We start from the raw sequence: 23,285 nt of genomic DNA, 5'->3' as shown, positions 1-23,285 counted from the left end.
CAACTCATAGAATGGCAAAAGCCACCAGCTTAAATACCATCTTCAGCTAAGGACAAAGGAGGATGTTGGGGGTAGTGATTGGAGGCTTCAAAGGGGAGGAAGGTAATTTACATGGAGATGGAAAAGCAAATGTTTGATAAACAAGTGTTTGCTGGACCATCTATAGACAATGTGACCTGAGAGACACATTTTACATTACATTACAGTTATGGTATTAGCTTCTTCCTGGAACAGGCCTTCTGCCGTAAATTCTTTTAGGCAGTTAGGGGAAAGGTCAAAGTTTCTTTCAGAGTCTTTTGTTCTTAAAAATAATGAAGCCAAAGAGACACATTTTGGGGTGGCCCGTTCTGATCCCCCACAACAGAAAAATCAGAAAAGCAGAACAAATTTTATTGTTATTGCAATAAATTAGGAAGAGTCATCAGCAAAAGGCAGCACAGAAAGATTTCTATGGAAGAAATTTCTAAGTGAAGTGGCCAGGATATTCCTGTCTCCATTTTATAATCCATTCCAAGTGAATGCTGCATTTTCTTTTTCCCTCTGTGTCCATATCTTTTCTTTTTTTTTAAGCTTTCGCCCAGGTTGAAAGAAAATGAAAGTGTTCAGTGTCCAGTCTCACAGGCCCATCCACTCAACAACTTGAGTAGTGAAAAGTCTCTCTTTTCAGTGAGAAAGTCCTACAGGAGAGTTGATTTCTAACCTCCTGACTCTGTTGTTATTCATCTTTGCAGCACAAAAGCTACATCGAACACGCAAAGACTCTGCCGCTGACTCCGGCCCCAGAAATCTTCGGGATGAATGCCAATGCAGATATCACCAAAGATCAGTCAGAAACTCAACTGCTATTCGACAACATTCTTCTCACACAGGTGTGTGATCTGTATGGGAACTGGCTTCTGAGGCTGGAAAAGATGCTCCCCAAGCAGCATGTGCCAGCCCAGCAGCGGCCCACATACACAACTCCATCTGTGAATGTGGAGAACCAATTCAAGGAAAAGAAAAAAAACACATACGTATCTTAAATATGGATTTAAACATAAAATACATGAACGTGTGGGTTTTTTTTCCCATCAATCTTTGATTTGGAAAGAATCTTTGAGTATCTTTCTGCTGCTAGGAGTTCTTCGAGTAACATTCTTTGAGTATCTCTGAGTAATCGTTGATGTCATTCTGCTACTAGGAGCTCTATTTTGCTTTTCTTGTATAAATCGTGCCCAGATACATTATATGTTATTTCCCTTTTTAATTCCTCTAAAGTGAAAGAAGAATTTCAGAGATATTTGGGAAGCAGTGTGATGCCAGAATCCATCTGAAATTGTGCCTACTTATGTCTCTCACTAATTCAACAGCAACTCCTTAAATGATTTATCTTTATCAAACATCCCAGAACATATAACCTGGTTTACATAGAAAGTTTATTTCACATTAATATTTTATCAGATTACATAATATTCAAAGAATATAATTGCAATAGAAAGTACAAAATGAATAAAAAGGTTTTGGAGAAAAATACAGTTGACTCTTAGTAAACATGCAGCCCCACTACTGAGGGCATAAACGTAAGGGGGAGTTGGAGAGTACTCTTCTGAGGCGTCAGAATTCAGCATGCCATGGGCATGAGTCGGTCAGTTGTAATGAAAAAGATTTCATCTTGCTTGTCCATTAAGAGATCTTCTCTTGTACTGCTCTCCCTTTAAAAGATGCACTCCGTTGTTTTTTTTTTTTTTCATTTTTAAAGACAAATTCATCCAAATGGCAAGTTTCCTTAGTGATTGAATGAAATTTTAATAACTTAAGGATGACTATTCAGTCAAGCAAATTATTCCACAAACTGAATAATAGCTAATCTTTTATATTTTTACGGAATCTTGGAGTAATACTGATAACACTACATAATAATACTACATAGAGCTTACTGCGTGCTGGCACTGTTCTAAGCACTTTACATATAACAGTGTAATGCTTATGACAAGCCTATGAGGCAGGGGCTAGTATTCCCATTTTACTGCTAGAAGCCAAGGCACAGAAAGATGAAGTAGCTTACCCAAGACCAGTTAGTACAATTTCAAGCCAGGACTCAAAGCCAAGTAGTCTGGCTCCCACTAGTTTGGCTCCAGAATCTGTGTTCTGAGCCACTATGCTCATACTCTTTCTAGATTCTAAAAATGGGCTAAGACCTAGAAAGCAGATAACCAGAGATGCTGGAAAAAAAAAAATGGCTAAAAGAACCAGATTAGAAGAATAACATGATGTGCCATCATTGATGGGAGAGTCCGTGGAACTCCTGACGCTTTGGTCTACTGTAAGATGACTTTTCCTAATGAGGCAAAAAGGACAAAGACTATTTTTTATGTCCATTTTACATGTTAATAGCAGTAAAATCAGTTATTGCCTGAACATGAAAGTATATGTACGGGTATGAATAAGTTGATCTTCAGAACATTAAATGCATGTAATCCACAATAGTCAGTCTGACAACAGGACATTTATAGTGTCTTTTGGCTTTATTTAAACTTGATGGGGTGTGCCACATTACAGAATACATAAAACAGTAGGCTCTTTCCAACAGAAAATGACTCAGAACCAAACACATAAGTTGAAATACACATGGGGTATCTTCTCAGTATGTAATTAAACAACCTCTTTCAATATCCTCAAACTTTCCTTGGCAAGGACAATTCTAGTAATGGGTAGGCAGTAGTTCAGTGACTGTGCATTGGGTTTACCACAATTCAGAGGCAGAGAGAGACAAGAGCTGCAGAGTTTGGAGAGCAAGCTAACGATGACAAGACTTTTACATTATCTGTTTAATTAAAATATCCTTAAAAATTAGAGGGAGATATTGGCGGGGGGTGGGGGGGGCGGGTATTTTTGCAGCACTCTCTTGCTTATGCTTAACTGCCAGACTCTCTTTTGAATGGGAAAATTGTTTCAACTTAAAATATTATAAAACTAAAAATGGTCTGAGATCTCTGCAAAGGTTAAACTCTGTGAAGTCTCTTTGAAAATGAATCCCACTTATCTTTATTTGTTTAATAAAAAGAAAATAACACTTAGAAGGTTTCAATTGACATTTGTGAAAAGTCTAAGGAAAGATAGTCAAAAGAAAAATGCTAAGTTAAATAATTACAAATAAATAATACCGTCTTGCTCTTAATTCTCATTATCAGTTGGATATTACTTTTAAAACATATCACCTCAATTATGTGATTTTGGTATGTGAGAAATAGGTAAAAGGAATGATTGTGTTACTAAAATAATTTTCTTACATTTTTGAAGGGCTATAGGCCTGGAATTTGTTTTTGTTTTTTCTTTCTTGTTTTTTTTTGGTGGAGGCACAGCTCTTGTTAGAAAATATGAATGTTTTTAATGAGTTTATATTACCTTATATGCATGCCAAAATACAAATAGAAATCAGCATATCATTCTTTAAATGCAATGGAAATAGGTATTTCACTAGTTTTGGCCAAATATTCATTATCTTCCTTGCTGTCTATAATTTGTTTTATATACTTAGTTGTAAACCCAGCACTTTGGGATCGTATTAAAGAATTACCATAATGACATATCCCTTTTTTTATTAGCATGTAATTAAGACCAACATTTAATTCTTTTATTGTACAATTTCATAGGATCTTATGGGGGTATGTAGTAGGTGGCATTAAAAATCTCACAAGAAGCTTAAGAAATAGTCAATATTTATGGAATAGATCCAGTATAGAAATGAGGAAATATAAAATGTGAAATAAGCATAACACAATTTCCTCCGACTGGAAAAATATGAGAAATATTCATTTATATTCTAATTGTGCTTGTTCTGTCTCACCCCATACACACGCGCACACACACACACACAAACACATTCATTTATTCTGAGGTTTTAAAGTTTTTTTCCAGAAAATATAGACTCATTTACACAGTGACACTATAAACATAGAAAATAAAAATTGAAATGAAATTCCCCTTCTTTGCTTCCAATGTGAATCACTAAAATCTGCCTTTTCTGCATAACTCTTCCAACTGTGTAGAGGAGATGGGCTTATTTTCTTTGCCCTCCTGGTTCAAGGAGAAAGCTATATCTCTGCTTTTGGCAACCAGTGGGCACCAGAGTTATAGCGAATATATTTTGCGGCAAGCTTTCTCAAAGCGGGATCTGATTTCCTCCTCCTGGGTTTTAATGCCCGTCATCATTTAGCCATGCCAGCAATGAAAATGCTTTCTCGCCCTCCGTCCGCAGCATCTACTCCTCTCCCGCCACCAGGCAGCACAATGTGCAGCTTATTTGCTTCCTCCAGACCCTCTTGCCTCTCAACGATGTACACTCCCTTCTTCCTCCTCTCTCTCTAACAGTTATTTTCTGCCGCAGCTCCTCCCCCCGCACCCCCATGCCTGTTATCAGCGCTGCAATACATCTCGTGTGGAGAAGAAGCCTAGATAAAATGGCAGAGTAGTACTCATTCTTATAACATTTACCTTAGGAGTTTTCCTATCCAGCTATGCTTAGACCTTTATGAGGATTTCTGATTTATAGTTTGGATTCCTTATAGTCTCGTTCAGCAGAGTCTGGTGCAAAATCATCGGAGGAAGTAGTAAATGAGGTCGCTGGTGACATCTTGGGTAAACTTCCAAACAACTTTGATGTTGAGGCTGCAATGAGGAGATACCCGACAACTTACACACAGAGCATGAACACTGTGCTCGTCCAAGAGATGGGACGCTTCAATAAGCTGTTGCAGACCATAAGAGAATCATGCTCCAATATTCAGAAAGCAATCAAGGTAAGGGCACATGCACCAAAGCAAAATCATTGAAGTAAACATATTCGCTTACTTAGCAAATATCTCTTGGGCACAGATTCCATGCAAGTCCTGTTCTTAATTCTGGGGATAGAAAAAAATCCTTGCTCTTGGAGAGCACATAGAATTCTGGGGGTGACAATTAATAAAGAGGTAAATAAGTATAGAGTATGTTAGGTAGCAATAGTTTACTGGATAGGATACAAGCCAAAGAGTTAACAAACCAAGTGTTAAGGGGTAAGAAAGACAATGTCTCCGCCCTTGTACAGCTTACGTTTTAGTAAGGGAGACAGACAATTAAAAAATAAACAAATCAGGGGCCTGCCCATGGCTGGGTGGTTGGGTTCGGCAGTCCGGGGTTTCCCTGGTTTGGATCCTGGGCGCAGATATGGCACTGCTCATCAGGCCACGCTGAGGCGGCATCCCACATGCTACAACTAGAAGGACCCACAACTAAAAATATACAACTATGTACCGGGGGGCTTTGGGGAGTAAAAGGAAAAATAAAATCTTTAAAAAAAAATAAACAAATCAATATGTAACAGAATTTCGGTAAGTTCTATGGAAAAAAATAAAACAGGGTAAACGAGTAGAGAATGGCAGGTGGGAGACTCAGTCGTTTGGGGCTGGCTCCTCCCAGGAGCTGACCCTTGAGCAGGGGCCTGATGTGAAGGACAAGCTGTGGACCGTTGGCACAGCAGGTCTAGCTAGTGCAGAGGTCAGGAGAAGAAGGGGCATGTCTGGGAACACAGTCAGGAAGGCTGCTGTGGCGAGAGGGGAGTGAGCAAGAGGGAGATGCTAGGACAGAGAGGGGAAGCCCTGGGCTCCATGGTGGCCTTGTTGGCCACGATTAGGGTCTTGAATTTTATTGTAAAGTATTAAGGGAAAGGGAAGCCTGCAGAGGGCTTTACGCAATGAAGTGAAATGGTCTGTTGTAGATTTTTAAAAGTTCTCGCTACGTTTTTAAAAGTTCACTGCAGAAAGGACTGTAGGGGCACAAGAATGCAGGCAGAGACTAATTACGCGATTGAAGTGGTCCAGCTGAATTGGTTTCTTGTAGCCTAGGAGGTGGAGAGAAGTGGTCAGATATGAGTTATCATTGAAAGAGGAGTCGCCCAGGCTGGCTGTAGTGTAATCTGGGTGGGCCGTTTGGCTCAGAAGCATTCAGCACCATGTGTTTTTCCTTGACCCGGTTCTTCTTGTATGCTTCCTGGAAGATAGAGGCCTGGTTCCAGCATTCAGGGAGCTAAAAGGGGAAAGAGGCCTCAGGGATCTCAGCATTCAACAGACATGCATTCATTTAATCCCCCTGATTTCAGTATGGTAATTCTAACCCCGGCTGAGCCTGGCATCTCTCACTCCCAGAATTCCTTCGTTTTCCTTTCCAGGTTTCATTCAAGGTGGGTGACGCGTGCAGTTTTGTGGTACAGGACCTAGGAGTCTGTGTGGTTTTTTTTTTTTTTTTTTGAGGAAGATTAGCCCTGAGCTAACATCTGCCACCAATCCTCCTGTTTTTGCTGAGGAAGACTGACCCTGAGCTAACATCCGTGCCCGTCTTCCTCTACTTTATATGTGGGATGCCTACCACAGCATGGCTTGCCAAGCGGTGCCATGTCCGCACCCCAGATCCGAACTAGGGAACCCCAGGTTGCCGAAGCGGAACCTGTGAACTTAACCGCTGTGCCACCAGGCGAGCCCCAGGATTCTGTTTTGTAAACCAGGTTTCAACAATCTTTGCCATTTAGCACCATCCTCCTGTCCTTGCTTTCATCTAAGGCCATCAATTCCAAATATTTTTGAGTGTTCTGCATTGTATACCGAGTTGATTCTTAGCTTCCTCTCAGCCAGTTTAGGACCAGGTTTCTCCTGATCTACCAACAGTCCATGTGCTTTCTAGCTCCCAAAATTGTATTGTCATTATGCCTTCCCCTACTTTTTCTGCACTTGTGGGTTTGTGCCTTTAAAAAATAAATTTCTTTGCTGTTGTTTTAGTGGATTTAGGGAAGGAGGCAAATGAAACGTGGGTGTTTAAGCCATGAAATTTACTCTAAAATCTTCTCCATATGTTAGTTGGAATAATATTGTCAACCATAAAGAAAGTAATGATGATGTCAACTGGCGCAATGGCCAGATCAAATAGGCAGGAATTTTCAAGGGCCTCAAAGTTTTGACATCTATATGTCAGAGATTCAAAAAGGTCAATTAGACTTCACAAATGGAATCCAGGATATTTTAACTTTTCAAAGCATTTCATATAATTTTCATAATTTTATATTCATCACTGTCCTTTCAAGAAGGCAAGACAGAGAGGCTGGCCTGGTGGAGCAGCGGTTAATCGGGAATGTTCCGCTTCAGCGACCCGGGGTTGGCTGGTTTGTATCGTGGGTATAGACATGGCACTGCTTGGCAAGCCATGCTGTTGTAGGCATCCCACATATAAAGTAGAGGAAGATGGGCACGGATGTTAGCTCAGGGCCAGTCTTCCTCAGCAAAAAGAGGTGGATTGGCGGCAGATATTAGCTCAGGGCTAATCTTACTCAAAAAAAAAAAAAAAAGGCAAGACAGAGATATATTAGTTGTCCATTTAATAAACAAGTAAATTAAGTGAAAGTTAGGCTATGATTTAATAGCTAGTCCGTAGCCAGGTATTGATTAAGATGATTTTCTAGGGTGGGCAAAATGGGAGAAGGGGGTCAAAATGTACAAACTTCCAGAAAATAAATAAGTCTTGGGGATGTAATGTACAGCACAGTGACTATAGTTAATACACAGCATATTTGAGAGTTGCCAAGCGAGTAGATTTTAAAAGTCCTCATCACAGGGAAAAAAAATGTATAACTGTTGGTGATGAATGTTAGCTAGACCTATTGTGGTAATCATTTTGCAATATACACAAATATCGAATCATTATGTTGTACACTTGAAACTAATATAAAGTTTATAGGTCAATTATACCTCAATAAAAAAATTTCCATTAAAATTTGATCAGCTTGAAATTGTTAATGTTTTCCTAAGGAATAGTTCAAAGACTCCATGACTTACTTGTGAGCAAAAGAAAAATATCTTTGCTTTCTCTTTTTTTGCTATATGACTCAACCCTGACTAATCACTACTGTAAACAAAGGATAATTAGGAAGAAGGTATTAAGAGAAGATTCTCCAAAATCTGTACTGTCGCGTTAACCAAAGGTTGCATGTGTTTCAGGGGCTTGTCGTGATGTCTACAGACCTTGAAGAAGTGGTTAGCAGCATTCTGAATGTCAAAATCCCAGGGATGTGGATGGGCAGATCCTACCCCAGCCTGAAGCCCCTCGGGAGCTATGTAAATGACTTCCTTGCGAGACTAAAATTCTTGCAGGTGAGTTCATCCAAATGATAATACATTAAGTTTCTTCTGATCTCCTTTTCTTCATCAGGATGCCTAATTTTATGAGTATTCCTCTCTAGCTTTTCTGTGTGTCCCAGGCACAAGTGACCACGATCCAATATTGCCTGTAGATTGTGTAACTGTTACACTGAACTGTCAAAATACCGGTATTGGAAGCAGAACCTCTGAAAGCTTCTTTAGGAGCAGGCGTTCCTGTTCAGTGAAGTTAGACATTCAAGCCAATGGCATTTGAAGAGAGAAAACAACTGGCTATGTTGATTTTTCCGTTAAATATTTAGCATTAAAATCGATCCCTAGAGCAAAGCATCTTAGACAGCCAGACAAGTTGCTAACAAGGAGCATTATTTCTTCCTTGTCCCACATTCTTCCAGGTCATGAAATCAATAGATTGCTGGTTCAGCCCAAGATAGTAATACCCACAATGGCTAATTGTCCTGGAAATGTTGAGTGGGCTGAAGCCTACCTCCTAATTATCTGGCAATACTGGTGCTTAACTGTGTTCTTTTTAACAATTATATTCATTAGCGATATTGATCAATTTCCTAGATAGTTTATGTGGAGCATCGAAAACTGCCCATGAGGAGATTTCTGCAGGAATAAAATGACTAAACTTCCCCTCCAGAGTACAGGCCTTCTGTTGTATAGAGTTGATATGAAGCAGTTAAGATTATTCTTGAAAGGTGAAGGCTCTACTTTGTACTCTAATAGGGGAAAGTTCTTCAAATTAATTTCTTCAGATTGTCTTCTACAATTTCCTATTTAGTTAAAATCAGTATTCAACTAGCTTATTATAATACATGATATGAACAGAATATCCAGATATCTTGATATTTATTAAAATCTTCGGCTCTCATTACCCTGTTTCTTCTGGGAGTTCCTTGTGTAATACTGTATTTCTTTATGGTGAATTTCATTGTATTTTGGTGAAGTAGGAGAGAAAACTTCCCAAGGAATATTCTACTGCGTATTAATGACTAAAGAGAAAAAAACCTGAAAAACATTACCATCTGACCAGACTTCATAGGGATCTCTTCTATTCAACTATATAACGTGATACGTTGTACAACAATGTATATTAGATGTTCACTATTTTAGGGAGCTTTTCTGAAGGAGTCATTGGGCTTGTATAAAACACATTTGTATCTGCATTCGTGCACATTGTGGTACTCAAGCTGGAGCGATGGATAGGAAATTGAAGTCAGAACAAATACTGAATATACTACTTATTTTTTAAAACCTGAGAGTATGACTTTTTATTCCTCAAAGGGTTAGCTCATTTATTAGTTTACCTAAAAGATAATGGGGGGGGGGGGTGTGTTTGGACAAATTTTGTTAAGCAGCGCTGTATTCAGAGTTGAAGGCTCTGTTGTTGGGACACTTTTACTTTGACACCACAGCAATGGTACGAGGTCGGCCCTCCTCCAGTCTTTTGGCTGTCTGGCTTCTTCTTCACACAAGCCTTCCTGACCGGTGCCCAGCAGAACTACGCCAGGAAATATACCATCCCCATTGATCTTCTTGGGTTTGACTATGAAGTGATGGAAGACAAGGAATATAAGCATGCTCCGGAAGATGGTAAGTGCACTGACAGAATGAGTTGGCTTATATCTGGGCACTGAACAAAAACGTAACATTCTTGCTTACTTTTCTCAACTGTTAAAAAACTTAATCATCATATATGTAACTTACTTTCCAATGATGGAGAAAAAACCTATTGAGAGACAGAGAGCAAGTGAGAGAGAGAGAGAGCAAGAGAGAACAAGCAAATGGTAAAGCAAATGGGGATAAAATGAATCTGAATAAGGAGTATATGTCCCTGGTCCTGTTTTATTTTTGCAAAATTTTGTAAGTTTGAAATTATTTCTAATAAGTTAGGAATAAAGTAATCATCAAATTAACAATACATGGAATAATCAACCATAATCTTATGGTGACCTTGGGGAATTAAGATGGCACAGCATTGGAAAGAAGGAGGTTTCCTGGTCCCTTGAAGACATCCCTTTGCAGACTCCTAAAACAGGTATTCTTTCCTGTTATGTGCATCATTCCAAAACTTAATAAAGCTGATAGCTAATAGGAGCATTTGTTTTGTGATTGAAGCATTGTGAGGAAATTTATCTTTATTTTCTTAATAGACTGTCTTTTCAATATTTAGTGGCTACCCTAGTGTTTTATTTCAGATTTAGTGGACAGAGCTACTATTTTAAACAAGCATTATTTTTTAAATGCTACAGATTCCTGAATTTTACCAAAATGGTGGTCTTTAAATAAATGACTTTAATCTCTAAAGAACTCTTAATGTGTCCTGCTCTAACTAATGTGTCAAAGACAACTCTGCTTCCTTATTTGTCACCGGCTCACTCTATTAGACACTGGGGATGTCAGCAGTGAACAATTTAGACAGGATCTTGACCCTCAACTAACTTAGGCTTTGGTGGGATACTAACAAGTAAACGTGTAACCCGAACAGTGTACAATAATCACAGTACTGTGTCATGTGGTTTTACTTTACATCAGTGGCCACAAACCTCAAGGGTGTTGTAACACTATGAAGCAATCCTACTACTATTCCCTGAGAAAGTTGCTTTCCCACGCTAAAAGCAACCACTTGTGCCTTCTTTGTCCTTCTCTCTGCCCTCACATCTCACCTCATAACTTCATTGAAAAAATAAGAAGCCATCAGAAAAGAGCTTTTAGCACGACCAAATCCATAAATCTGTCGATAGGTGCATGCTCTGAGAGTCCAGATCCTATTTTTTCCCTCCTTCTCAAAGGTTTTGCTCCTTCAGTTGTGCCCTCTTTTTCTAGAATCAGCAGTATCTCTCTCAGTACTAAGTAATTCGTATCAGCATGCAACATGGTCTAGAATCTCTCATCTTAAAACAAATCAAGAATTCCAATTGTCTTACCATCCACATCCCCTCAGCTACTATCCCGTGTCTCTGCTCCCCTTTATAGCAAAATTTCTCAAAAGAACTGTCTCTACATGCCATCTGCAGGTTCTCACCTCATATTTCCTGTCTACTCTTCATCCTGTCGATCAACTGAAGCCCTTCTTTTCTGAGTTATTAATAACTTCCATGTAGACAATGTCCTCATCTTTCTGTCCTCATCTTAACCTCTTAGCAGTTTTCACTAGTTGACAACCTCCTCTTTCTAGAGACATTCTTCTCTCTGTTTCCAACACATCACCCATTTCCTGATTTTTCTTTTCCACTGGACACACGTACGCTTCTTTGCTAGCTTATCCTCCTCTGAATATTGGAGTTCCTGAGGACTCAGTCCTGGGACTGTTGTTCTTTTCTAATTGCATCCTCTCCCCAAGTGGCCTCATACTTTTTTGTGTCTTTAAAGATTGTCTCCTGGCTGATATCTTCCAAATTTAAATGTCCAGTCTTTCCTCTAAGACCCAGACCTCTCTATCCAACTGCCTACCTGACATCTCCACTTTGGTGTCTCCTGCATACGTAAAATTTATAATGAATTTCAATAAATGGCACCACCACCCAACCAGAAGCCCATGAACTCTTCTTCCTTCTCCTGCTCTCTCATACACTCACATCAAATGCAGTCACTCTTGTATAATCCTACTGCCGCCACTGTTTTTATCTAGACTTCTGCTCCAGCCTCTTATCTAGCCTCCCTACTAGTGTAGTTACACTCTTATAATCCTTCATTTGTTCAGAAGCCACATAAACTTTTTAAATACGTAAACAGATAATGTCATCACTAAGCCCCCATAGAAAATTTAGACAACTAAATATGTTAATAATGACATTTTTTCCTTTGTCGTTAGAATCAAATCTGGATCCCAAGAGGCTAGTGGTCTTGTCTGTCCTCCTCCTTCTTGTCTTAGCGCCTGTCAGAGTGTCTGGCACGCAAGAGGCCCTCAAATACTCCTGTGGAAATTCCAAAAATCATGCTGCGTGAATCCACTACAAATTCATGGAATCTAACCAACTTTTTAAGCTACCGTTCATTGCAATCTTCTTTAATACTTAATTTAAAGTTTTATTGCAGAAACACATTTAAGAACATTAGATGCAAGGGGAAAAAGATCACTGGGACAAATGATATTTTAAAACTAATCGTTTTTCCTCCGGCCATAGATGCCTAACCTATCATTAATTTGGGCATTTGTTCAGAATACTTTCATTCCTAGCACACCCTGAATAGACATACTGCTGCATGCCTAAAGGGTGTTTAACCACCTTCTGCTAAGTTGTTTAGTTTATCGTTTCTTTAATTATACAGGCCTTTAAAAAAATACCTTATCTGTACAGCTCACTATATTACATGCTGTAAAAGATAACATTAAATAGAAGTTTGAGTTCCCACACCCTCATAAAGATCAGAACATATATAGGCAGGTTAGCAACATACCGAGAAGGATACATAATTTGCTTCAAACTAAGTATTTGGGAAAGGAGGAAGGGAGTGTTTAAGTCGGGTAAAGGCAAATCGAAGGAAGGCCATGGAGTTGCTCTGTTACTACTACTGGTTTCTGGAAACTTTACATTTATTTTACTTTTCATTTAATCTTCATGATACCCCTACGGCACAGATACTATCATCCGTCTCATACAGAGCTAGAAACTAAGGCTCAGAAGGTGCAATAACTTGCCCAAGCTGTCACAGCTAGTAAGGGGCCGAGCTGAGCGTCCACCCCCAGGCCGCCTGGCTCGCCTCCTCCGCTGGCTGCTTTCTCTCTGGCCCACTGAGAATTTTTGCCTGAGTGGAAGTCCGCAAACATCATCACACTCCTCAGGGGAAGCTTTCTTGAAGAAGCGATGGTTGATTCTTAAGTATTTAATTCAGATGCGAGAATTTTTTTCTAAATTGTCCTCATATCATTATGATAAAAGGCAGAAGATGGCATTTGGAGTCTGAATAGCACTGATGATGTCCCTCAGAGTTAGATGTTTTTGAATTCAGCTAAAGATAGGATTTATAAAAGCATTGCCTGAGTTTACAAACTAGCTAACACCTGAGATCAAACTGTTGAACTGCCCGTCATTATATACTGAATTTGGACATTGTACAGGATAATTGGTATTTCCTTTTACAATGATTTACTAATTTAACCCACAACCCCTTTTATTAAAGATCCAAATTTATTAAAATCCAAAATTAGCTTGAAAACAGTGAAGCAGGAATAAAGCACAACTTATTTAAAGATCAATAAAGACCATTTAGTGTTCCAGGATCGCACAGTAAAGAGTAGCTGTCAATTAAGCCAGCCATTTTACTGAATACCAAAGTATCAGCCTAAGGTTTGACTTATAATAGCAGATAAATATTTACTAAATCATGAATTTCATTATTTTGTACACACACACATATTTCACCAATAAACACAGACACGCACAAATTAGGCTTTTTGTAATTCCATTGTTTTCCTTCCTACTAGCTAATTCTAAGAAAGGAAATGACATTGCATGGAATGATTTGGAGCGATAGACTTTTCCTAAAGAGCAGCTTTCTCATGGGACCCTAGTGGGAGGAACACAGATGGCACCTGAGAACAGCTTGGGCTGGAACCACAGCTTCGTTCTCTCTGATCGCTACCCTCCACCAGTCTCTCTCCTTTACACGCTTTAGTATGTGCCTGTTTCTGGGGCTCAGGAAGGTATTAACCTTATTTACCAAAGACTGGATTGAAACGTAATGAAAAGGTCATTTAAGGCCACAAGGCCACCACAAATCGACTTAGATTTGGCCCCATACATTCTGCATATATTTTCCTAAGATTCCTCTTGTCTGGACTACTGGGAAGTACTGGGTGACTCAGAGTCATCAGGGGAGAGCGCTGCCCAGCAGGAAGGGAGGCAGAGAACAGCCAACGAGAGAGGCCGAGAAGCTGTAGGTGACACGTGCTGACCCCGTCTCTCCCGGATGGCAAAAGGCATGCCTCACAGAGCGGGAGAGGCTGTGACCCAGGACTCGGTTAACATCTGCCTGCTGTTTTACATCTTGTGTTTTCCATAAGGCCCTTCTTGACCATGAGGAATGAAAACATTTCCTATAAGATTATTGTTGGGATGGAGGGAACTTTGATCCCTGTTGTCACTTTTCTTAGATGTGCCACTCTTCCCTTTGTTTACTCTCTACGACATTTTTTCTTTCCCAAGTGAGGATTAGATAATCTAATTGGTTAGAGCCAGAGACTGCTGACGAGTCAGCGGCGCCAGGGTCTTCAAGGGCTTTCCTGGACCTGTCTGTGGGGGCTCCTCTGCTTCCCCTAGTCCCGTCTATTATCGTGACTGGCCTGCAGGCCTTCCATTTGGCCTAGAAGTTAGCAAGTAGGATGTTTGCAGACCTCTCTCTCCCTCAGGCGGGTCCACGCCCCACACTGCCCCAGGCTCAGGGGGCATTTTGCAACTCAACTTTACCCAAGTGATAGTAGGGAAATTACTGGACAAGTGCTTTGTCAATTAATAAAACTGACATTTTATTCCAACTATTCTTTGCATCAGTTAACACCTAGAGGAGAAAGGGTAAGTCTTTCCCCCAACATCCATCATTGGACCATCCACATGTAGCTTTTAAAATTTAACTATAATTAAAATTAAATAAAATTTAAAATTCAATCCCTTGGTCACACTAGCTGTGTTTCAGGTGTTTAATAGCCAGTGGCTACCATATTAGAAAGCACAGATATAGACTATTTCCATCATTGCAGAAAGTCCTGTTGGACAGTGCTGCCCAGTGGATTTTTATATACTACTTTACCAAGTGCTTTCACCAGCACTGAATGATTTGATTCTAACAACTCTACAAGGTACACAAAGCAGGCATCATTGTTTTACAAATGATTTCCAGCTGTTCTCCAACGACAAAACATGTCTAAAGTTAAATGAATTGCTCAAGGTCACACAGCAGTTAGGAACTAAAACCTGGGTCTTTGTAAATCCCACATTGCTTGCCTTCACATCTGTGCAGCAGCTGCTACAAATGTTTCCATGTGCAGATAGCTACATTCAGTCCATGAGGCTTTACACAGTGGACAGCCAGAGAAAGTCACCCGGGGCTCACTGCTTTCCTCACTGGTGTTCTTCTTTAACTGTTAGTGTATGACATCATGCTCTAGAGGAAGTCCATCCATGTGTCCTATCATACAGACTATGGAGAGGTGTTGGAGTGAGAATAAATTCTAGAAGGACAGGAGAAACTTAACTCTCACGACACTAGAGATCTGCAGAAGAGTATTCTGTTCACATGCTGCCTGGAGCCACTGCATCCCTACAAATGCAGGCAGAAATTTTCTTGCAGATTTCCTGTCTTCTAACATTATAATCATTGGCCAGTTCAAACAACACAGATGGACCTTGAGGGTATTATGCTGAGTGAAATAAGTCAGAGGGAGAAAGTCAAGTACCATATGATCTCACTCATAAGTAGAAGATAAAAACGACAAAAAAAAAAAAAAACACATAGCATTGGAGATTGGACTGGTGGTTACCATTGGGGAAGGGGGGAGGGGGGAGGGCAAAAGGGGTGATTAGGGTCACATGTGAGGGGATGCACTATAATTAGTGTTCGGGTGGTGAACATGATGTAATGTATCCGGAATTTGAAATATGATGTACATCTGAAAAAAATAAAAATTAAAAAAATATATAAATCTGATAAGTGTTCACACAAACTGAGAACTTCCCACAGACTAATTAAAAATTCCTTTCCTCTTTTGTTTTCCACATCTAATTTTACTATTGAATTAATTGACTATGCAAAGTATAGATATTCTGGAAATATGGGTCTTAAGACAAAGCACTCAGAATAGCGCTTTCATTTTAGAACAAGTCCTAGGCTACTGACCTCGTGTCATTTGCGTAGTGTTCACCTGTAGGAATTTCAGATTCAGGGCTCAATGAATACACGGTTAAAGTGTCGCTCTAACCTGCTTCTTTTATATTTAGGTGTTTTCATTCATGGATTATTTCTAGATGGAGCTTCCTGGAATAGGAAGACCAAGAAACTTGCAGAATCACATCCCAAAATTCTTTATGATGCAGTGCCTGTGGTTAGTATTTTCTAATGACATGTACACGGGGTCTATTTTATATATATACACACACACACGTACACAGATACAGTCAATTCTCGTTATTCACGGTAATTATGTTTTATAAAGTGGCTGCCAACAGTGAATTAGTAAATACTGAACCATTGCTCCTAGGAGAAATACAGGTTGTTTCTGCGATCCTCTGGTCACATTTTTGTTAACTGATGAGTACAGAACCTTGCCTTATTGGTGCTTTTGTTTAAAGATACTTTATTTAATGTTTATTGTTGATTCATTAACATTGAACTCATGGCCAACAGCACTGTCTTATGCCTGAACGAAGTTTACGATATTTTCTCCATGAGGCACATCACAGCCTTTCTGCACTTAGGAACACTACACAGCACCTCAGCGCTACACTTGGGGGCCATTTTAAACAGCGAAATCACCAAAAACGCCACAAAAATGTGAAAAACTTGGAATTAAATAAACTGAAACGGATAGTTGTTTTAGTTATGAGAGCTGAGACAAGGCGGCAGAATGTCACCAGGTTCAACCTCACCTGGGAAGCTGCTTGTCTGGTGACTCAGTTTTTGGTGCTCTGAGCATGCCTGTGAATGACTGCAAAAGCACAGAGTACTGATTTTAGGATAACGAATAAATTTTAGTGATAGGCAAATTCGCAAATACGGAATCCAGGAATGAGGATGGATGGTATATATGTATCCACATACACACACATACATATGTTTATCATATATATTTTCTTACATATACACTGTCCTAAAAATGTGAAACTTGCAGATTTAGATTACTATATGAAAAACATCTGCAGAAAGTTTCCTGGCACCTATCTTCAGCATGGGCAGACTAAGCTATATTGTTGTTTCCATCTGTTATTACATCATAGCTAGATAGATTTTTCACATAACTTGAAGGGTTGGTCTGGGATGGTGATGAAATACATGCTATGGATTGACATGAATTCTGTTTGTGGGGCGTTAGGGGCAGCTCAAACGGGCAAGAATCCTTCAGAGCAGCTCTAACGGGCAGTGAGGGACCAGCTGACAGCCAATTGTAAAAATCCTGCCACATGTACTAAGATACTGTGGGCAGACAGTTTCAAATACGAGACCCAAATTGAAAGTCACAAGGGCAAATGTTTGCAATTTCAGGAGTTGATTGGGATCAAATCATCTTGCTTTCACATGCACACTCTTCAGTAGCTTGCAGTGAATAGCAGAAGGAATTTATCCATGAATGATTTTCCTGAATAAGGAAGTCACTAAGAAAAATTCTCATTAACAAAACCCACTTTTGGTTGAAATGAAATACGTCTGACTTGAGTGTTGAGTCCATATAATTTATATCTGAAGAACTGCTTTATGGATCCCCCTTATAATAATCTGGATTCCACAATTATGTGGGAGAAAGAGAGAAACTAGCATCTTTATACAATTTGTTTTGACCTGAGAAACCTAAACAAGAGCTCTGAGCAGTGGGGCTGTCAACTCCCATCACCTCAAGGATTGCTATTACTTCTACTGCTAAAAGGAATTTAATTAAATTCTAAAACAAAACATTAATTCTTCTTTATGATCATAGTTTGTTCTTTACGCTTATATTCAGAGATCAACTTGCTCCCAAATCTTAGTTTTGAGATTGGTGAGGTTCAACAATGGTAACATTCTAGGCAGGTGGCTAATCACTCTCTCAAAGGAACGTGAGTCTATTGTAGTTAGAAAGGAATGCAGTTATACTTTTAAGCAGAGGCCACAATATACATAATCGCCCCTTTAAAATAGTCACCATGAAAATGAGGAGGTGATCTGCTTCTACAGTCATTGAAGAAAAGCCTTTCAGAATTCTGGGGGGTTGGCCTTTAACTAATAAGGCAACATGAGTGCGAGTGTCAAGGGTGGCAGCTCTCTCCTCTGAAAGTCTGAGTTTTTATTATTGTAGGCACCAAAGTCATCCTCAGCCAAGTATAGTGGAGAGGTGATGAGTAAATGGGCAATATGTTTCTGGACAGAGTAGGTGAAAATGACTATTTTTTCTCATTTAGTTTCTAGACTGGTTCTGAAGATAGCTCCAAGAGCTCTAATAAAATGTTTTGAGCAATGGCAGCACTGCTGACAAAAATAAAATCTATTTGGGCCACAGAAATTTTCAGACATAACTTTAACAATACCATATCAGGCTCAAATGTATGTAAATATACCAGCCTTGACTTAAAGAAGTTTACGCACTTCCTTCCAGATGTGGCTGAAACCCTGTAAGAGGGTAGATATTCCAGAACGACCAAGTTACGTTGCTCCGTTGTATAAGACAAGTGAGCGGAGAGGAACATTATCCACCACCGGGCACTCTACGAACTTCGTAATTGCCATGACCCTTCCCTCTGACCAACCCAAGGAGCACTGGATTGGACGCGGTGTAGCACTGTTATGTCAACTTAACTCATAATTAGAAGACGTCGTTTCCCTGTTCCTGTTTCTTATAGATGGTTGAGTAGAAAATATATTTTACTTTTTAAACAATTTATTTGGCTTAAATCAATTTGACTAAAGTTATACTTAATTATAAATTTATGTGCAAATGTAGCCTATATTTAAAATGATTCATACCTCAGTGTAAGGAAATGTTCTGAAGTAAAGACTAGACTGAAGAAAACATACTGGTATATTTGCTCTTTTGAATAACTTTATTTTGGGAGAGTTCCATAAGCATTAGGAACATACATAAAATGACACACCACTGTTGACAATGAAAAAAATGGCATTTGATCATTTCCAGCTTTATAAATTTTTAAAAAATGATTCGGTTACAACAACAACAAAAAAGTTTAGATATTTTAGCAAGTATCACCTTGCAGGACCATAATCACATTTAAGCCACTGACTTACTGTTAATGGAAAAGGTTCACACTGCATCTAGTTACTATAGTATTCCTAAGCATAATCACAGCTGATTGAGTGCAATGTGATGTACACCAAAATCCATATGGATGTCACACAGTGACAGCATTGTACAAGTAACATTAATGACCTCCAACAAACACATGTTAAATTAGACTGGTCAAGCTAAATGGAATGTTGGAGCCAAACAGAAATGTAGTGGAATTCAGATTGTCTAGTAAGACTTGAAACGATACATTAGGATGACGTGAAAACTAAACACTGGTGGAACCCTAACAAAATACTAGCAGCAACTGTCGCAGCCCTCTCCAAAGGTTTAAAAAAATCTGGCAAATAAAGGTAACACCATTTTTGAGAGAATATAAAACTTTATATACTTCAGCATAACCTATTTGCTTTACATCAGGCATTTATTTTAAGTCTGGGAGTATATTCCAGCTGTTGCTTTTCATAAAAGTTTTAAAATCAAGCAGATTTAATGCTGGAATGCAGAATCCTCCTTGGGTATAAAAACCCAAAAATAAACTATAAATAAATCTTGGTTCAGAAAGCAAGATACTCGAATTGCTTGAAGTTGGCAGTACTAAATAAAATATCAGCACCTTTTAGCGAGGCTGCTTGAAGGGCCAAGCATGAGATGAGGACTGTCCCGATGCAGTGCCCGATGCAGAAAATAACCTCCGTAGAAAACTCCTAACTCGTTACAGGAGGCCATGGAGAAAGCCAGAAACAATCTGTGAAATTCAGGCATGAATTAAGGAAACACCACCTAGGCTCGCTGCTTACAGCATAAAGAAGAAACCCTGGCAATGCTCTATCAACACCTGGAGGCACCTGCTGCTCTCGAAGTTCTGCTGTTTTAAAGTTCATGGAGTAGGAGGAAAGGAACTGGGGAAAGGCGGAGGACTAAATGAAAACATTTTAAGTGGAATGGAAAGAGTTTGGCTCTAAAATGTTTGAATAAGATTTTTAAAAGCAGCTACACTGGTAGCCAAGCAGATTAAAACAAAGCTGCCTGCACAGAGTTCAAATACAGTTTACCTGGCATAAATGACAACCAGGTGGCACAGATGTGAACAGAAAGCTACATGCACATGACTAGTTCTACAAATTATTAGGTCAAAATTCAGGATAAACATGGCTTGCACTTCTCACAAATCATTCACAATTATGGTAGAAGAGCAGGGCACCCAAAAAAGAGACTAATCCCCGTCAGGCACCAACAGCATATCTTGGCACAAAATGATCAAGTGATCTCAGCTGAGTTATTTAAAACTATCTTCCAAGCCGCCTGGTACCATGATAGCCACGGTATCATCAGAGGTCATCGTAGTGACGTTTTGACACTGCATGTACAGGTTATGGACGTGGTCAACTTGGATTTTCTGCCTTACCACCTTAGTGCCAGCCACAGCACGTGCTCTTGGTTCCAATGCCAAACTGGTAAAGCAATGTGTGCATTTAGGACTTAACTTTCCCAAATAACTAGTTAGTCCTGTTCAAGTAGGGAAATTGAATATTTAGACCATGTTTGTTTGGGTTCTTCATGTTTGATATTTGTAGAGGGTTACAATTTTAACGAAAAAAGATTTTACCACATGCTCTAACCCACTACCCACACCAAAAAACTCAAAACAAAAACAAATTAAAGTTCAGGAAAAAAAGAAAACCCAGACACCAAGTATATTAATACCAAGAACCATTATGAATCTTTCATTAAACTGAAGCTCACACATACAATCACAAATTTCAGTAGTTTAGGCTGCAAATTTAAACACTATGCAAATATATACAAAAATAGTAACTCTAGATTCAAGAATAAGGGCTTTTCCCAATACTAAATTCATACTCTAATGCAGCCTGAGCTCTCCTCTAGTCCTACAGTCTACTTTATGCATTGCAAAGCTGTGTCAAGTTGATCCCTATTACCATATATCTATACGGAGCTGAATTAAAGGACACTGAAATTCACTTTTAGGAAAAAGAAAAGTCTGCCCAGAGTCCATTGAAAACATTTTTAAAGTTTAAGTGATTTTTTGGTTCAATTTCTATTTCTGCATAGCCACAGAGGTTTTTACTAATAAAGACTACTTTAGTGTTTTATATGATTATTTTTTTAAAAACTCTTAATCCAACCTATATCAACCTTGGTTCATGGAGTCCCGTTTTCTCCTTGCTTTATCACAAGCTTTATAGTTTCAAGAGACCCCTTCACACAGGGAAAACAGTACTGAGCACCAGTCGTTCATGGTTAGGCTCAAATCTATGGAACTTGTAAGTAGTGCAAGCCACTGACTTTTCTTTGAGCAATGTGCATACAGTACAAGAAAAAGATGCAAAGCTGCATGGTAACATTCTCGTAACCAACAGTAATTACTGGGAATGGTCAAAACTGGAGGTCAAACACAATTTTGTCTTCATAGAGGGCAATCACTAGCATGGTGGCAAATCCAAACAGCAATCCTAAATTCTGAAGAATGAACTGACCCACTGGACAGAAGCCGTGTTCTTCATTGTCACCATCACCATGCAGCATTTCTGGAAGCTGAAAAAAAACCCAGATGTTTACAAGCAATTTTTATAATATTCTGCTCAAGGTTTTTTTTTTTTTTACATCTTCTTACTTCAGAAAACTAACGACTAAAAGCATAACTACAAATAAAATAATTATTATATTTAACACAGTGCTAATCATAAGACATATTTTAGTCAAACACTAAGCAAGTTTATGCTCTAGCTATGTACTAAGTAAACAGTAGATCCGATCCCTTCTCATGCCTGCAACAATTGCACATAATATATGCATCAGCCACGTTTAAAGTTACGTCACCCACTGACCTCATCAGTTCCGACATTTACTTTATGCTAAATGTAAGACAATTTATTATTGCCAATAAAACTCTCAGAAAAGAACACTACAATTCTCACATTTACTGATATATCTTAAGTTCACCAGGAAAGTAAATCTTTTGGGGATATCTAATTCAAAATTGTATCATTTCTTCACCCTTTTCCATTTAAAATTCTCATTTCCCACTGCACATGACAGCAAAGACAGATATTTACAGAAATTCCAAATTGGCATCTCTACGCTCTTAAGCCACTATTTTCCTTCCAATAAGACACACAAAAAATAGTATATAGAAGCTCCCCAGCTACGACCAAATTATGCACCCTGCCTTCCCAGTGTACTCTATTCCCTTAATAGTGATAAAATGTTTAAAATGTGAAAGTTCCTAGTATCTTTAAAGGCATAATACATTGAAAAGTTTTCAGTATAAGCATTTAAGAATAACCCATAGTTCAAAGTATAAAACTTAAATCTTTAATTTACCTAAGTAAATAAGATTTGTTGAAGAAGAAATGTATGTGCATTATGATAAGCATAAATTCTTTCTATCCAAAACTAATAAAAATTGTTAAAGAATTATTACTTCTAACTTTCACTTTCACAAAAACATACTTCACGTTTGCAATGAAAATCTACAGAAAGATGATATTGATATGCTATTTCTCTTAGACACCAAGCTTTGCTCCAAACAACATGTTGGCGCTTTTGGGTTTAGGGAGGAGAGATACGGTGGTAAGTACATAAGGCCTGCCTAGGAAGAAACGCCATTATTCATTATTAAATAATGAGGACAATTAAGCCAGCTACCACGCTCTGACAGTGCTGCAGCATGTTCAACAGTCTCCTGAGGCTCCCCTTTAAGAACTACTGCAGGCTGCCATCATGCTGTCTGAAAGTCCAGGGCGGTGCTGCAACGGCTAACGGAGCCGACTGTCCTTCACTAGCAGAGTGCGGTAGTCAGTAGTGACAGAAACCACTACAAATGGCAGAGCTGAATAACTGTAACACAGATAATATGGTCCACAAAGCCTAGGTATTTACTATCTGCCCTTTACAGAAAGTTTGGATTATGACCAAAACCTGGGATGAGACTAAAATGGCTAACTTCCTACCTATGGTTCTAATAAGAAGACTATTTTATTGTATCTTTTCTCCCCTCTTCCCTCAAGTTTTTATTGTTACAAAAACTTTTACTGCTGGGGCTGGCCCCGTGGCCGAGTGGTTAAGTTCGCGCGCTCCGCTGCAGGCGTTCCAGTGTTTCGTTGGTTCGAATCCTGGGCGCGGACATGGCACTGCTCATCAAACCACGCTGAGGCAGCGTCCCACAT

At 39.1% G+C, this 23,285-nt stretch overlaps 2 protein-coding genes across 4 annotated transcripts in view; one reads left to right on the top strand and one right to left on the bottom strand.

The window, feature by feature from the left end:
* Positions 1-18,850, top strand: part of DNAH7 (dynein axonemal heavy chain 7) — a 235,411-nt gene extending 216,561 nt beyond the window's left edge. Inside the window, exons 60-65 of the mRNA XM_046658055.1 lie at positions 732-869; positions 4,548-4,778; positions 8,001-8,153; positions 9,581-9,758; positions 16,103-16,206; positions 18,448-18,850. Coding sequence (XP_046514011.1) covers positions 732-869; positions 4,548-4,778; positions 8,001-8,153; positions 9,581-9,758; positions 16,103-16,206; positions 18,448-18,654 — 1,011 coding nt within the window. The 3' untranslated portion in view covers positions 18,655-18,850. The remainder of the gene's footprint in view (positions 1-731; positions 870-4,547; positions 4,779-8,000; positions 8,154-9,580; positions 9,759-16,102; positions 16,207-18,447) is intronic.
* A 13-nt stretch (positions 18,851-18,863) lies between these two features.
* Positions 18,864-23,285, bottom strand: part of LOC124237922 (zinc transporter ZIP10-like) — a 123,725-nt gene continuing 119,303 nt past the window's right edge. For all 3 annotated transcript variants that reach the window (XM_046658053.1, XM_046658052.1, XM_046658051.1), the window contains exon 10: positions 18,864-21,651. In XM_046658053.1, coding sequence (XP_046514009.1) covers positions 21,493-21,651 — 159 coding nt within the window. In that variant the 3' untranslated portion in view covers positions 18,864-21,492. The remainder of the gene's footprint in view (positions 21,652-23,285) is intronic.

This window comes from Equus quagga, chromosome 4 (assembly GCF_021613505.1).
Source record: "Equus quagga isolate Etosha38 chromosome 4, UCLA_HA_Equagga_1.0, whole genome shotgun sequence".
Taxonomy (NCBI): domain Eukaryota; kingdom Metazoa; phylum Chordata; class Mammalia; order Perissodactyla; family Equidae; genus Equus; species Equus quagga.
Note: the sequence above shows the minus strand (reverse complement) of the source record. Positions and strands in the feature narration are given on the sequence as shown.